Below are 15,891 nucleotides of genomic sequence, written 5' to 3' on the forward strand. Positions count from 1 at the left end.
TTCATCTTGGAACTCTTTTGTCATTTGAAAGAATTGTATAACATTTGGTGTCTGACAGGAGACGTAATCCCTCTTTGACGTATGCCTCTTTTTGCAGTACTACCACATAGCCCCCCATTTATTTATTTAATTACTAATCTCCGTTTTTCCTGATGCACACGCTAGCTGGTAGATCAGCCCACAGCAGCAGCATGCGCATCGATTGGGCATTCTAGCCCAGCCCCCTTTCTGGCCATAGGTATAACTGTGATCGAGGCATCCACAGTACTAGCTCCTCCCCCTTGATGAAGTGTGAAGCATCACACGAAACGAGTGTCGGGGTGTGACGTCACTCATGGGCGTCCGAGAGCGGTTGTATGGACCTTGTTTGTCTGCCACTGATGTTGCTTACCTCTTTGGGCACATCAGGAGCTTCTGACTGGGGATTGCAGTCACTTATACTCCCCCAGGGCTGACTACTATATACACACATATGTCATTTGATGATTAGATCGTTGCATACTTACCTACTTAGGCTCCTGTACTGTACAATTGCTCACCTTGACTCCCCACAGAGCTTAATAGCTTTGGTAGCAACATTAGGGATATTATGAGAGATATATACTATATATTAGAACTAATAGTGTATTTTCCTACCTTGTCTGTTGCTGCCCCTCTCCCACCCGCTCCCCTACAGGGGTATTTTAACATCACATATATTGTTTTATTTTTATGTCACTTGCTTTTCGGCGTTATATATGGTTTATTAAAGTTTTTTTTAATTTTTGGATTTTATTAGTGGATGTCATTGTTATACTTTAGTCTATGAGACATTCTCTGTAGACTTATATGGTCCTTTTATGGATTATGTTTATTTTCTTTCAGACATTAGTCTTTCAGTGGATATAGTATCCTTAAGCATTTATTTCATTTCATTTGGGACTTTAAGTCCATACTGAGGATATTTATATCTTTTAGTTATTCAATTTGATTTTTCCTTGAGTGCAATTAATAGGGGACTTCTGTGACCTCTGTCACTGTTTTTCGTTACATTATTGCCTCTTCCCCATGCACCAGGCTTTCTTTACACTATTTGATATTATGGTTTGAGCGACGTCCCATTCTTTTGCTTTTCTAATAATTATAATACCCTTGTATTATTGTTTTGTGTTGTAACATTCTGCACTTAATTCTCTTTCCGCAACTAAAATATTTGATGACAAATAATATGTGCGGAGGTTTTAGGCATCACTTATATTAACTTTGTCGTTGCTTTTTCTCCCCCCAACAAGCACTGCAAATGTGCCACTTTTACTTCTTCGTGGCTGGTGGGATTTTCCACAGATTACCCTGCAAACAGGCTGCCGCAGCACTGGAGAGATGATTTTCACGCTGCGATGAAGTGAACAAACAAGTCAATCATGTGCTTTCTTTTCCCATGGAAAAAGAGAAGACTGTTAAACAGTGTGTCCTTGCTGTGCAAGGGTTTCTTACCATCTGGATGCATGCTGGACCCAGAGGGCAGTAGCTGAGAAAAGATAGCAAGGCGCGACTCCCGTAAGTGATTATTACCATGCTGAAAATTATGTTGCGTCTGAAACTCGGCCAAAAAAGATTATACTGTACTAGTAGCCTTAATTCACCAACAGGTCGGCTTTGCAGGATATCCCTGCTTCAGCGTAGGTGGCTCAGGACGAAGAATGAACCACTTGTGCTGAAGCAAGGATATTTACAAGGTGATCCAAGAGGGATCAAAAAAAAAAAAAGAAAAAAGAAGATTACCCATATCTGCACTCAGCCAAAAAATTCCTAATACAATAGAGTGGACAGATAGTCTTCAAATAATGTTGGTTTTAATTGATGTTAATACACCCGGGCTATACATGAGAAATCTGTCCGATATGACTGAGAGCCAAAAACGATGTGGTCACAACGAAATGTCTAAAAACAATTAAAAAAAATTGTTATTAACCAAATAAACTCACTAAGTGCAATATATACACGCAGTGTCGATTGTTAAAAATCCCCGGTGGTGGGATACAATTTTAACTTAGCTTAGCAATAGTGCCCAATGTCATGCAGTAGCTGCAAAGGCAAACAAGGTCTTCTCTTGCATTAAACAGGCAATGGATGGAAGGGAAGAAAACATAATTATGCTCCTTTACAAAGCATTAGTAAGACCACACCTTGAATATGGAGTAACATTTTTGGCACCACTCTTTAGGCCTCGGACATGGTGCCGCAGACCGTGCGGAGGCGCGCGGAGGCTGAGGGCTTTCCCTGGCCATACTAGACAGGCCGTGGGGGGCGTGCCAAGGGGCGTCATGGAGCTGACTCGCCCTCATTGGGGGAACCGCTCACGTGACCGGCCTGTCGCGTCAAGAAATCAGTTTGAACTGATTTCTTGCGCAACGCGTGCCCCTTCCCACATCCGCGCGCATGCGGACGGTCTGCGGCACCATATCCGAGGCCTTAGAACTCATTATGGAACTAGAGAAAGTGCAGAGAAGAGCCACCAAATTAATAAAGGGGATGGATAATCTGATTTATGAGAGGCTAGCTAAATTAGATTTGTTTACATTAGAAAAAAGAGGTGTTTAAAAGGGGATATGATAACTATACACAAATATATTCCGGGACAATACAAGGAACTTTCAAAATAATTATTTATCCCAAGGGCAGTACAAAGGACACAGGGTCACAGGGTCACCCCTTAAGGTTTGAGGAAAGGAGATTTAACCAGCAACAAAGGAAAGTGTTCTTTACAGTAAGGGCAGTTACAATATGGAATTCATTACCTATGGAGACTGATGGCAGATACAATAGATATCTTCAAAAAAAGGTTGCACATCTTTTTAAAAAAGTATAGAGGGATATACTAAATAAGTAAACATGGGAAGAATGTTGATCGAGGGAGTAATCTGATTGCCAATTCTTGTAGTCAGGAAGGAATTTATTTTTCCCCTCATCACTGGGTTTTTTTGTTTGCCTTCTTCTGGATCAATACACTTTAAGTATGGATATAGGATAAAGTATCTGTCGTCTAAATTTAGCATACTGTAGGTTTAACTTGATGGGCGAATGTCTTTTTTCCACCTCATCTACTATGTAACTAAGTAATACCCAGAAATTGTGAAACCATCATTTTAAATAATATATGTTGAATACATTGTTATTAAAATAATAACCTACCTAGATGCAAGTGATCTTGAAATCACAATTGTTATTCTTGTCCACTCTTCAAAGTCTCCACTGTAGTAAGCAGTTGGCTCACCTAACTCCCGAGAACTTCCTTCACAGCCTTTAATCCCTGGAGATGCAGGATAGCAGCCCTCCCTAACCAGCCACCAAGAGAGACCGGCATCATGAGAGTACTGGAGAAAGACTGGGGCCATACTGTTGAACTCATGAGTGCATCCTACATTCAACTGCAAAGAAATGAAGAATAGGTGAGCAACTTGAGGTTTTCTACCTATTCCTTTTTTATTATCCCCATGGATACATTAAACCTAGGGGAGGCACTCATTTTTAAACTCAAGTTTGGCTTTTACACATATCTTATCTTGATCTTCCTGGAAGCAAAGAGTACAAAGGGTTTGAAATGGAATCATTGTGGAAGTGCAATGCACAGGGTCAATCTGAAGCAACATATCTACCAGGGTCAACCAGAATACTTTGATAACCATGCAATGCATTGTATACCCATCTGGCAGGGAATGGGTTCATCAGAGTCAGGGATGGCGAGGAGGGATGTGTTTTCTTATGTCTTCAAAAGCAATTTTACAGAATGAATAAATCTTCCACAGTAGGATGGGGAGTTGCTGCGTAAACACTTTCTAAAAACACTGAAAATATTCAGTATTTGGGAAAAATAGATTCAAATTTATCCTTTGGATGGGATTTATAACCCATATGGTTCAGCTTGACACATGGCAGATTACATGAATAATAACAACTGATGGAGGGCTTAATATGGCACTTGTACAATGTTTTAGATATATAAACTCTAAGGTCAGCATAGCAGCAATGCATTCTGGCAGCATCCAACTCATACAACAAAAAAAGATACCCAATGCTACATCCAATGTGACAAAATACATAGTTAACAATGTCTTGTTGTGTACATTTGTGTACATATATATATATATGATGTGGTGGGTTCTGGTGTTAGAGCATGCTGGGATTGTGTATTTAACATCCAACGAACATACAGTAGTGTGCCTAACTACTCAGTAACGCTGACTCATGTAGAACAGTGTACATAACATAACAGCAGTCATTGTGCCAAAGAGAAACTCATTCTTGCAGTGAGATGCCCTTTGTTTTAAAAACACAACAGCTATCCATACATGTACGCTATACTTCAGTAGTGATTAGAGATGCGCAATTTCTTTTGCGAATTTGGATCAGCGTTGGATTGGCCGGTTATTTTTGTCTGTGGAAATGTAATTTTAGAGCGCAATCCGAAACTTGTGGTTGAATTGTTAATAACCTGAACATGGATTCATCTGCAGGGAAATATCAATATCTCTCTCTCTCTCTCTCAATATCTCTCTCTCTCTCTCTCTCTCTCTCTCTCTCTCAATATCTCTCTCAATATCTCTCTCTCTCTCTCTCTCAATATCTCTCTCTCTCTCTCTCTCTCTCTCTCTCAATATCTCTCTCTCTCTCTCAATATCTCTCTCTCTCTCTCTCTCTCAATATCTCTCTCTCTCTCTCTCTCAATATCTTTCTCTCTCTCTCTCTCTCTCTCTCTCTCTCTCTCTCTCTCTCAATATCTCTCTCTCTCTCTCTCTCTCTCAATATCTCTCTCTCTCAATATCTCTCTCTCTCTCTCTCTCTCTCAATATCTCTCTCTCTCTCTCAATATCTCTCTCTCAATATCTCTCTCTCTCTCTCTCTCTCTCTCTCTCAATCTCTCTCTCTCTCTCTCTCTCGCTCTCTCTCTCTCTCTCTCTCTCTCTCTCCTTGTGTGGATTTTTAACAATCTAGCCACAAATTGTGGAGTTTGCAGATTTTTGTTGGGGGGGGGGGTGGGAGGAGGGAAAGACGGTTTTGGTCTAAAAAATACGGGAAATTCCAGGAAACGGATTCGGATTGGCTCACCCATCTCTACGAATGATCACAATAGGAATCTATTAGGATCTCAAAAAATCATCTACAGCAAAAATCCATGTGTGGTGATCAAAATTGACTGAACAAAAAGAACAAAAAGAGGACTGAAGTAAGGACGGAACAACTTTCCCTGCACCTCGACTATTATATTGCATTACTATTACACGGCATTACTATAACACGGCATTACTATTACACTGCATTACTATTACACGGCATTACTATTACACTGCATTACTATTACACGGCATTACTATTACACTGCATTACTATTACACGGCATTACTATTACACGGCATTACTATTACACTGCATTACTATTACACTGCATTACTATTACACTGCATTACTATTACACTGCATTACTATTACACTGCATTACTATTACACGGCATTACCATTACACTGCATTACCATTACACTGCATTACCATTACACTGCATTACCATTACACTGCATTACCATTACACTGCATTACCATTACACTGCATTACTATTACACTGCATTACTATAACACGGCATTACTATTACACGGCATTACTATTACACGGCATTACTATTACACGGCATTACGATTACACTGCATTACTATAACACGGCATTACTATTACACTGCATTACTATAACACGGCATTACCATTACACTGCATTACCATTACACTGCATTACCATTACACTGCATTACTATTACACTGCATTACAATTACACTGCATTACTATTACACGGCATTACTATTACACGGCATTACTATTACACGGCATTACTATAACACGGCATTACTATTACACGGCATTACTATTACATGGCATTACTATTACACGGCATTACGATTACACTGCATTACTATAACACGGCATTACTATTACACGGCATTACTATTACACTGCATTACTATAACACTGCATTACTATTACACGGCATTACTATTACACGGCATTACTATTACACGGCATTACTATTACACGGCATTAATATTACACTGCATTACTATTACACTGCATTACAATTACACGGCATTACCATTACACTGCATTACCATTACACGGCATTACCATTACACGGCATTACCATAACACTGCATTACTATTACACGGCATTACTATTACACTGCATTACTATAACACTGCATTACTAGTACACGGCATTACTATTACACTGCATTACTATTACACTGCATTACTATTACACTGCATTACTATAACACTGCATTACTATTACACGGCATTACTATTACACGGCATTACTATTACACTGCATTACTATTACACTGCATTACTATTACACTGCATTACTATTACACGGCATTACTATTACACGGCATTACTATAACACTGCATTACTATTACACTGCATTACTATTACACTGCATTACAATTACACGGCATTACCATTACACTGCATTACCATTACACGGCATTACTATTACACGGCATTACTATAACACTGCATTACTATTACACGGCATTACTATTACACTGCATTACTATTACACGGCATTACTATTACACTGCATTACAATTACACTGCATTACGATTACACTACATTACGATTACACTGCATTACTATTACACGGCATTACTATTACACGGCATTACTATTACACTGCATTACAATTACACTGCATTACTATTACACTGCATTACTATAACACGGCATTACTATTACACTGCATTACTATAACACGGCATTACTATTACACTGCATTACGATTACACTGCATTACTATTACACGGCATTACTATTACACGGCATTACCATTACACGGCATTACTATAACACGGCATTACTATAACACGGCATTACTATTACACTGCATTACTATAACACGGCATTACTATTACACTGCATTACTATAACACTGCATTACTATTACACGGCATTACTATTACACGGCATTACTATAACACGGCATTACTATAACACGGCATTACTATTACACGGCATTACTATTACACAGCATTACTATTACACTGCATTACTATTACACTGCATTACAATTACACTGCATTACTATTACACTGCATTACTATTACACTGCATTACTATTACACAGCATTACTATTACACTGCATTACTATTACACTGCATTACTATTACACTGCATTACAATTACACTGCATTACTATTACACTGCATTACTATTACACAGCATTACTATTACACTGCATTACTATTACACTGCATTACTATTACACTGCATTACTATAACACGGCATTACTATTACACTGCATTACGATTACACTGCATTACTATTACACGGCATTACTATTACACTGCATTACTATTACACTGCATTACTATAACACTGCATTACTATTACACTGCATTACGATTACACTGCATTACTATAACACGGCATTACTATTACACTGCATTACTATAACACGGCATTACTATTACACGGCATTACTATTACACGGCATTACTATTACACTGCATTACTATAACACGGCATTACTATTACACTGCATTTCTATTACACGGCATTACTATTACACGGCATTACTATAACACTGCATTACTATTACACTGCATTAATATAACACGGCATTACTATTACACGGCATTACTATAACACGGCATTACTATAACACGGCATTACTATAACACGGCATTACTATTACACGGCATTACAATTACATTGCATTACTATTACACTGCATTACTATTACACTGCATTACTATTACACGGCATTACTATTACACTGCATTACTATAACACGGCATTACTATTACACTGCATTAGTATTACACGGCATTACTATTACACGGCATTACTATTACACTGCATTACTATTACACTGCATTACTATTACACGGCATTACTATAACACGGCATTACTATTACACGGCATTACTATTACACGGCATTACTATTACACTGCATTACTATTACACTGCATTACTATAACACGGCATTACTATTACACGGCATTACTATTACACGGCATTACAATTACACTGCATTACTATTACACGGCATTACTATTACACGGCATTACTATAACACGGCATTACTATAACACGGCATTACTATAACACGGCATTACTATTACACGGCATTACTATTACACGGCATTACTATTACACGGCATTACTATAACACTGCATTACAATTACACGGCATTACTATTACACTGCATTACTATTACACTGCATTACTATTACACTGCATTACTATTACACGGCATTACTATTACACTGCATTACTATTACACTGCATTACAATTACACTGCATTACTATAACACGGCATTACTATTACACGGCATTACTATTACACTGCATTACTATTACACTGCATTACAATTACACTGCATTACTATTACACTGCATTACAATTACACTGCATTACTATAACACGGCATTACTATTACACGGCATTACTATTACACGGCATTACTATTACACTGCATTACTATTACACGGCATTACTATTACACTGCATTACTATTACACTGCATTACTATAACACGGCATTACTATTACACTGCATTACTATTACACTGCATTACTATAACACGGCATTACTATTACACTGCATTACAATTACACTGCATTACTATAACACTGCATTACTATTACACTGCATTACTATTACACTGCATTACAATAACACGGCATTACTATAACACTGCATTACTATTACACTGCATTACTATTACACTGCATTACAATAACACGGCATTACTATTACACTGCATTACTATAACACGGCATTACTATTACACTGCATTACTATAACACTGCATTACTATAACACTGCATTACTATTACACGGCATTACTATTACACTGCATTACTATTACACTGCATTACTATTACACTGCATTACTATAACACTGCATTACTATTACACTGCATTACTATTACACTGCATTACAATAACACGGCATTACTATTACACTGCATTACTATAACACGGCATTACTATTACACTGCATTACTATAACACTGCATTACTATTACACGGCATTACCATTACACTGCATTACTATTACACTGCATTACGATTACACTGCATTACTATTACACTGCATTACTATAACACGGCATTACCATTACACGGCATTACTATTACACGGCATTACTATTACACTGCATTACTATTACACTGCATTACAATTACACTGCATTACTATTACACTGCATTACTATAACACTGCATTACTATTACACGGCATTACTATTACACTGCATTACTATAACAAGGCATTACTATTACACTGCATTACTATAACACGGCATTACTATTACACGGCATTACTATTACACGGCATTACTATTACACGGCATTACTATTACACGGCATTACTATAACACGGCATTACTATTACACGGCATTACTATTACACTGCATTACTATTACACTGCATTACGATTACACGGCATTACTATTACACTGCATTACTATTACACGGCATTACTAGTACACGGCATTACTATTACACTGCATTACTATTACACGGCATTACTATTACACTGCATTACTATAACACGGCATTACTATTACACGGCATTACTATTACACGGCATTACTATTACACTGCATTACGATTACACGGCATTACTATTACACTGCATTACTATTACACTGCATTACTATAACACGGCATTACTATTACACTGCATTACTATAACACGGCATTACTATTACACGGCATTACTATTACACTGCATTACTATAACACGGCATTACTATAACACGGCATTACTATTACACTGCATTACTATAACACGGCATTACTATTACACTGCATTACTATAACACGGCATTACTATTACACTGCATTACTATAACACGGCATTACTATTACACTGCATTACTATTACACTGCATTACGATTACACTGAATTACGATTAAACTGAATTACTATTACTGTACATTGTGGCCACAAGAGATGTGCGAATCTCTTCCAATAACATGTGACCATTTTTTAAACACAACGTAAAGGCTCATGTGACCTGAATGAAGAGACCTGCACATTTGATTTTAAAGATTTTCTAATTTTTTTTGCCTGAACTTTGAAAGTTTTCACAAAATGTTTTGTGGGGCGAAAAAAGGGCGCATGTCGCCTGCCTCGTGAACGTCATCGAAAGTGTAGCTCATCTATAGGGACCACTTTGACCACCTGTGGTGGGGTATTCTGCATTAAAAATAAATGCTAGCACTGTAATAAAATATTACAAATATGTGCTGTTAAACACACAACTCTGAAATAGCAAAGTCACATCATTAAAAACACTTTCGGCTTTTCAAGTCCTGGTAGAAGAATTAAAACAAGGAACCCCATAACCCTGTAACTTGTGTTTGTTGTCAATGTGATTAAGCATTATTACCATTGGCCATAAAACACAGAATCTCATTAGTAGCAATTTGTTTCTTTTTTTGCTGTGGATGTTTATAATAGCCATTTATATTATAACTGCTGGTGCTGGTACTATCATGTACTGTATTGCAAGCATTTTCCTACAGATTGTGTCAGTGAGATGTTCACTCTCTGCTCCAAGGTTGAGTTCGGTTGATGCTGAAGGTTTTAAAAAGATGATTAATTAATTCTCTATTTAGGCAGCTTGTGAAGCCCTGTGAGGGATAGCACCTACCCCTGCAATGTCACAAGTCAGACAGAGAATGTGTTAATGTGAAATGTGTTAATGAACTCGACAGGTTTGTTTAACACTGTTTGAACCACACAGGCTTGCAATACATCAATGGGTTAAAGACCCTTTTTTAACATAGTTTATTGAAATATGATTTCCCAAACAATTGCTTTTTCAAAACTAACAGGGAGGGAGAAGAGTAGGGAGGGGAAGGAAGGGGAGGGGTAAGGAAGAATGGGGAGGGGGAGGGAAGAGTAGGGAGGGGAAGGAAGGGGAAGGGGAGGGGTAGGGAGGGGAACGGTAGGGAGGGGAAAGGGAGGGGCAGGGAGGGAAGAGTAGGGAGGGGAGGGAAGAGTAGGAAGGAAGGGGATGGCAAGAGTAGGGAGGGAGGGGATGGGAAGAGTAGGAAGGGAGGGGATGGGAAGAGTAGGGAGGGGATGGGAAGAGTAGAGAGGGAGGGGATGGGAAGAGTAGGGAGAGAGGGGATGGGAAAGGTAGGGGAGGTGGGGATGGGAAGAGTAGGAAGGATGGGGATGGGAAGAGTAGGGAGGGAGGGGATGGGAAGAGTAGGGAGGGAGGGGATGGGAAAAGTACAGAGGGAGGCGATGGAAAGAGTAGGGAGGATGGGGAGGGGAAGTGTACGGAGGATCGGGAGGGGAAGTGTATGGAGGATGGGGAGGGGAAGAGTAGGAATGGAGGTGAAGAGTAGTGAGGGGATGGGAAGAGTAGGGAGGTGGAAGGAGTGGAAGAGTAGGGAGGGGATGAGAAGAGTAGGGAGGGTGGGGAGGGGAAGATTAGCGAGGGAGGGGAAGAGTAGGGAGGGGAAGAGTGGGGAGGGGGAAAGTAGGGAGGGAAAGAGTAGGGAGGGAGTGTATAGAAAGAAAAGGAAGTGGGGTTATTTAATATCAGCATGTATGGATTCAATGTGGTCTGCAAAATAGCTAGAGGTCACTTAAGGGGAGACAAGAGTCTAGCATCAATAAATGGCAAAGGGATATGTTTAAAAAGAAGATCTGAGAGATTATTTTATAACAAAATAAGAAATATGGATTCATTAATTTGGTTAAATTAGGATCAAGTCCGAGTTATACTTTAAAGACTCTGCATACCTAAACTCATGGATCCCAGGTCTAACAGCAGTCGAAACAGGAATCATTAAGCAATGCTGTAAGCTTTTTCATTTGCATAATATATACCAACCATACTTTGGCTTTGATTTGCGTGAGAGAGGGAACGGTCTGTCTGTTCCAGTGAGCGGCAATGAATGTTCTACTAGCTACTTTACATACATGTGCGAAACCAGTTTATTTTCATGTTTCCTATGTCCCTCCATGGGTTTACTCAATAATGCCGGCCAGGGATTGAAGACACCCAGAACTAGTAACTAGCTCCACTACTGTATGTAAATACATTCAAATTGTAATTGATAGGGTTTAATTGATACGGTTGTAGCATTTTGAAACCACTAGAGTGGTAAACAGTAGTGAATAAAGCAAAATGGAAACAAATGTACTGTATTTAAATGTTTACGGGTACTTTAGTGGTACTAAGCAATAAGTGGTACTAAGCTGGCCCCGGAAGGTGTCATGGCATAGCACCGTTTATTAAACATAGCCCATGGTGCTCTCAAGGACAGACTTATCCAGTGTATACATAGCATCATTCTGTGGTTTTAAATACATACAATCACACGGCCGTTTATTATTCCCCCATTTCAGCTAACAGTCCTATTTTTAGAACGGCGGAATTATCTTTGAAGGCTTCCCTTTAAACATCTGATCTCTTTAATAATTCCACTTGTAAATTATTCATCGTCTGTATTCACCAATTATGTAAGGACCATGTAGTGGCGGCCAGCTCATTAAAATTACATTGTTGCCAACCCCTGGAAATTCACCAATGGGAATTCATTATAAACTCAATAAAAATTTGATTAGGGGTTAGAGACAACAGCCTGTCAAACCAAATGCTACACAATTTTGGATTCACATTTTGAAGTGTTTTCATAGGAAATAGGAATCAACATTATATACCCGCAATACAAGTTCAGTTTTAGACAACTTAAAAATGATAGGTACTGTATATGGCTTGCATATTTACAATATATTGTTATACATGTTATACAGTACTGTGCTATACTAGCTTCCCCAATGTGGTAAATAACAAACTGGTTTATCAGGTGCAACATTCTGCAGGTGATTATGTATGTCAGTATAAAGGAATCAGTTTCATGTTCTGCATGGTCAAACATATTGAGCAAAGTGTGTTACTGCTTTAGTGGGTGAGACCCCTCTCATGCTGTCTCTATATTAGTAATAGATAGCACAGATTTGTAGTAGAAATTAAGTGTATATCTTCTCACACACAAGTATATCTACAGACACATGCATAAATGTATATATTATAAGCTCACACCATATATACTGGAGCAGTTTTCCTTAAGCACGCAGACATTTACAAAAGACTTGTATAGTTTAAATGTGAGCTTCGATAAGCTTTATTTTACCCTTTAAACTTATGATGTGCTAAAACCAGTAGCATGTTATTTGGGTATAGATGCTTGTTATTTGGGTATAGATGCTTGTTATTTGGGTATAGATGCTTGTTATTTGGGCATAGATGCTTGTTATTTGGGTATAGATGCTTGCGGTTTATTTTGTTCACTTTAACCAAATCCCTATTAAATCCATCACTGACCCCATAGAGTGCCAGAGAGGAGGGAATACATTGCAGGAAAGTGTGCTGCCATTACATCTATCACTTTAATAATAACCTTAAGACTCTCTATGGCGTTCTCACATATAGTATATCATCAATTATATGTAGGCTAAACTGTTACAAATTTTGGGCATTATTGAAATCTCTGATTGGTCAATTATTGAAATCTCTGATTGGTCAAAATTCCAGACCGACCAGATTTTCTGGCACCTTGCCAAGTTCTTCATCCCATCAGCTTTGAGTTGTTATACACACTGAGCTCTCAGACAGGGGAGGTGATTGGACAGGAGGCACTGACTCCTCCCCCACCCTGCCTGCAGAGAGCTCCGCACAGGAGAACACCGAGGAGAAATGTGTGTGTCTGCTGTGTGTGTGTGTGTTGGTGTACAGGGGGGGTTAATTGTGTGTTTGTGTACAGAGGTGGGACTGCAGTGTGTCTTTGTGTGTGTATAGAGGTGGTGGGGGGGGGGAAGCTGCAGTTTGAGTGTGTTTTGAGGGGATCTGCATTGTGTGTTTGTGTGTACAGAGGGGCATTTGTGTGTGTGTGTGTGTGTGTATATAGAGAGGGGCTTGAGTTTATTTACAATTTAATTTTAATAAACAAGTACAGTAAGAGCATCAGAAAATATACAATATGTTGATAAAAATCAATGACTACAAAAGTGTCGATCTTTTTTATGAAAAATGTTTTGAAAAAGCCTACATTTAGCTTATAATAGTAATAATCCCCTCAGAACAGGGCATTACTGGCCAATAATTATTACTATTATAGACTCAACTGTGTAATATTTCAGGGCATTATAGAAATCCTTGCACTCTGATTGGTCAAAATTCCATGCATTATTCATTCAGTAATGGGTCGGAATTTTTGGCACATTGCCAAGTTTCCATTTCCAACCAATCAGCTATCCTTTGTCAAGCAGTGAGTGAGAGAAGCTCTCAGACAGGGGAGTATAAGGCAGGGGGCAGGTGTGTGTGTGTGTGTGTGTGTGTGTGTGTGTGTGTGTGTGTGTGTGTGTGTGTGTGTGTGTGTGTGTGTGTGTGTGTGTGTGTGTGTGTGTGTGTGTGTGTGTGTGTGTGTGTGTGTGTGTGTGTAGATGGAGAGCTATGTAAAGGAGGGGGGCTACAGAGTATGCGAGTTTGTGTGTATATTGGCTATATTGCAGTGTGTTTGTGTCCATGTGTATAGAGAGGGGCTTTATATTGGGGGGCTGTAGGGTGTGTGTGTGTGTGTGTGTGTGTAGAGGGGGGGCTGCAGTGTGTGTTTGTGTGTATGGAGAGGGGCTTTAGTGTATTTACAATTTTATTTTAATGAACAAGTACAGTAAAAGCATAAAAGAAAATTTCAAATGTTTATTAAAATCAATATAACTATACAAAGTGTCCATATTATTTATGAAAAAGCCTACATTTAGCCTATAATAATAATAATCCCCTCAGAACACCGCATTATTGGCCAGTAATGCGCTGCTCTTCACGGAATTATTACTTCATTAAATTGCACTGAGTATAAATACCTTGAATTGCAGGACATATCCCGGTTTTAAAGTGAGATCTCGGGTCACGGCAAAGCGATCTCCATCTGATTTTCCAAATATCATGGCGGATGGGGTAACAGAGCAGAAGGTTTCGTTTTTAATCATTCCTTCATTAGCCAACATGAGCCAGACACTGAGCTGGTTCATAGGGTAGTCAAAGGCAGGTTTCTCGTAAAAGTTCTAATAGAAATGAAACGTTTTCGTTAAAGAAGAACATGGCACGATTGCAAAAGAAAGTCCCACTGGGAGAAGGATGTTGGGAGAGACAATGGAAAACAAACAAGACGCACAATAACAGTTCTTTCTGTGGTGCTAGTTTTTAGGGGACTATGGGCGAGATCCACAGAGCTATATGGGAAAATAATGTGACTTTAGATAAATATGTAATGGATGTTATTTTACCTGAGTTTAATGGGTATCCACAAAACTAAATATACGCTAAAACAACAGGCGTTAGGGATCTCATTGACATAGGCTTAACGCCATGTGAAGTTAGCACTGCCTTGCGTTAGCTTCCAATAACATGGTCCCTGAAGAGGTGTTTAATTAAAATTAAAAAAAATTTTAAAAAAGAAGACAGGAGAGGAAAAGAACCCGGTAAATAACAATATGATAGTTAAATCAGACCTAACTATGGCCCTACACTTATCCAGACCCTGTAAAAGATCTATTTCAGGGTCTGGATGGGAGTAACGTCACCTTTAGCTATGACCTAACTAATGTAACTTTAAACCCCTGCATTAACCATAATGGAGCTCATGGGGATATGCGTTGTTAGAGGGAACACCTCTCTTGCATATCATTAGCACTAACATTCGTTACAGTTACACAAGGGCTTCTTATGGCTGAAAACAGCCCTTAATTTAGTGAGCTTTGAAGATCCCTGTTAGCACTTAACGAGGCGATAACTTCAGTTAACGTCTCGTTAAGTCACTA

The 15,891-nt window shown here is 38.8% G+C and overlaps 1 protein-coding gene across 4 annotated transcripts in view; it reads right to left on the reverse strand.

Moving 5' to 3' along the window:
- The window catches only part of RELN (reelin), a 483,994-nt gene that overhangs the window by 104,083 nt on the left and 364,020 nt on the right, over window positions 1-15,891 (reverse strand). For all 4 annotated transcript variants that reach the window (XM_075599655.1, XM_075599652.1, XM_075599651.1 and 1 more), the window contains exons 27-28: window positions 14,935-15,135; window positions 3,172-3,407 (exon numbers count right to left, since the gene is read on the reverse strand). In XM_075599655.1, coding sequence (XP_075455770.1) covers window positions 3,172-3,407; window positions 14,935-15,135 — 437 coding nt within the window. The remainder of the gene's footprint in view (window positions 1-3,171; window positions 3,408-14,934; window positions 15,136-15,891) is intronic.

Source organism: Ascaphus truei, chromosome 5 (assembly GCF_040206685.1).
Source record: "Ascaphus truei isolate aAscTru1 chromosome 5, aAscTru1.hap1, whole genome shotgun sequence".
NCBI classification, from domain to species: Eukaryota; Metazoa; Chordata; class Amphibia; order Anura; family Ascaphidae; genus Ascaphus; species Ascaphus truei.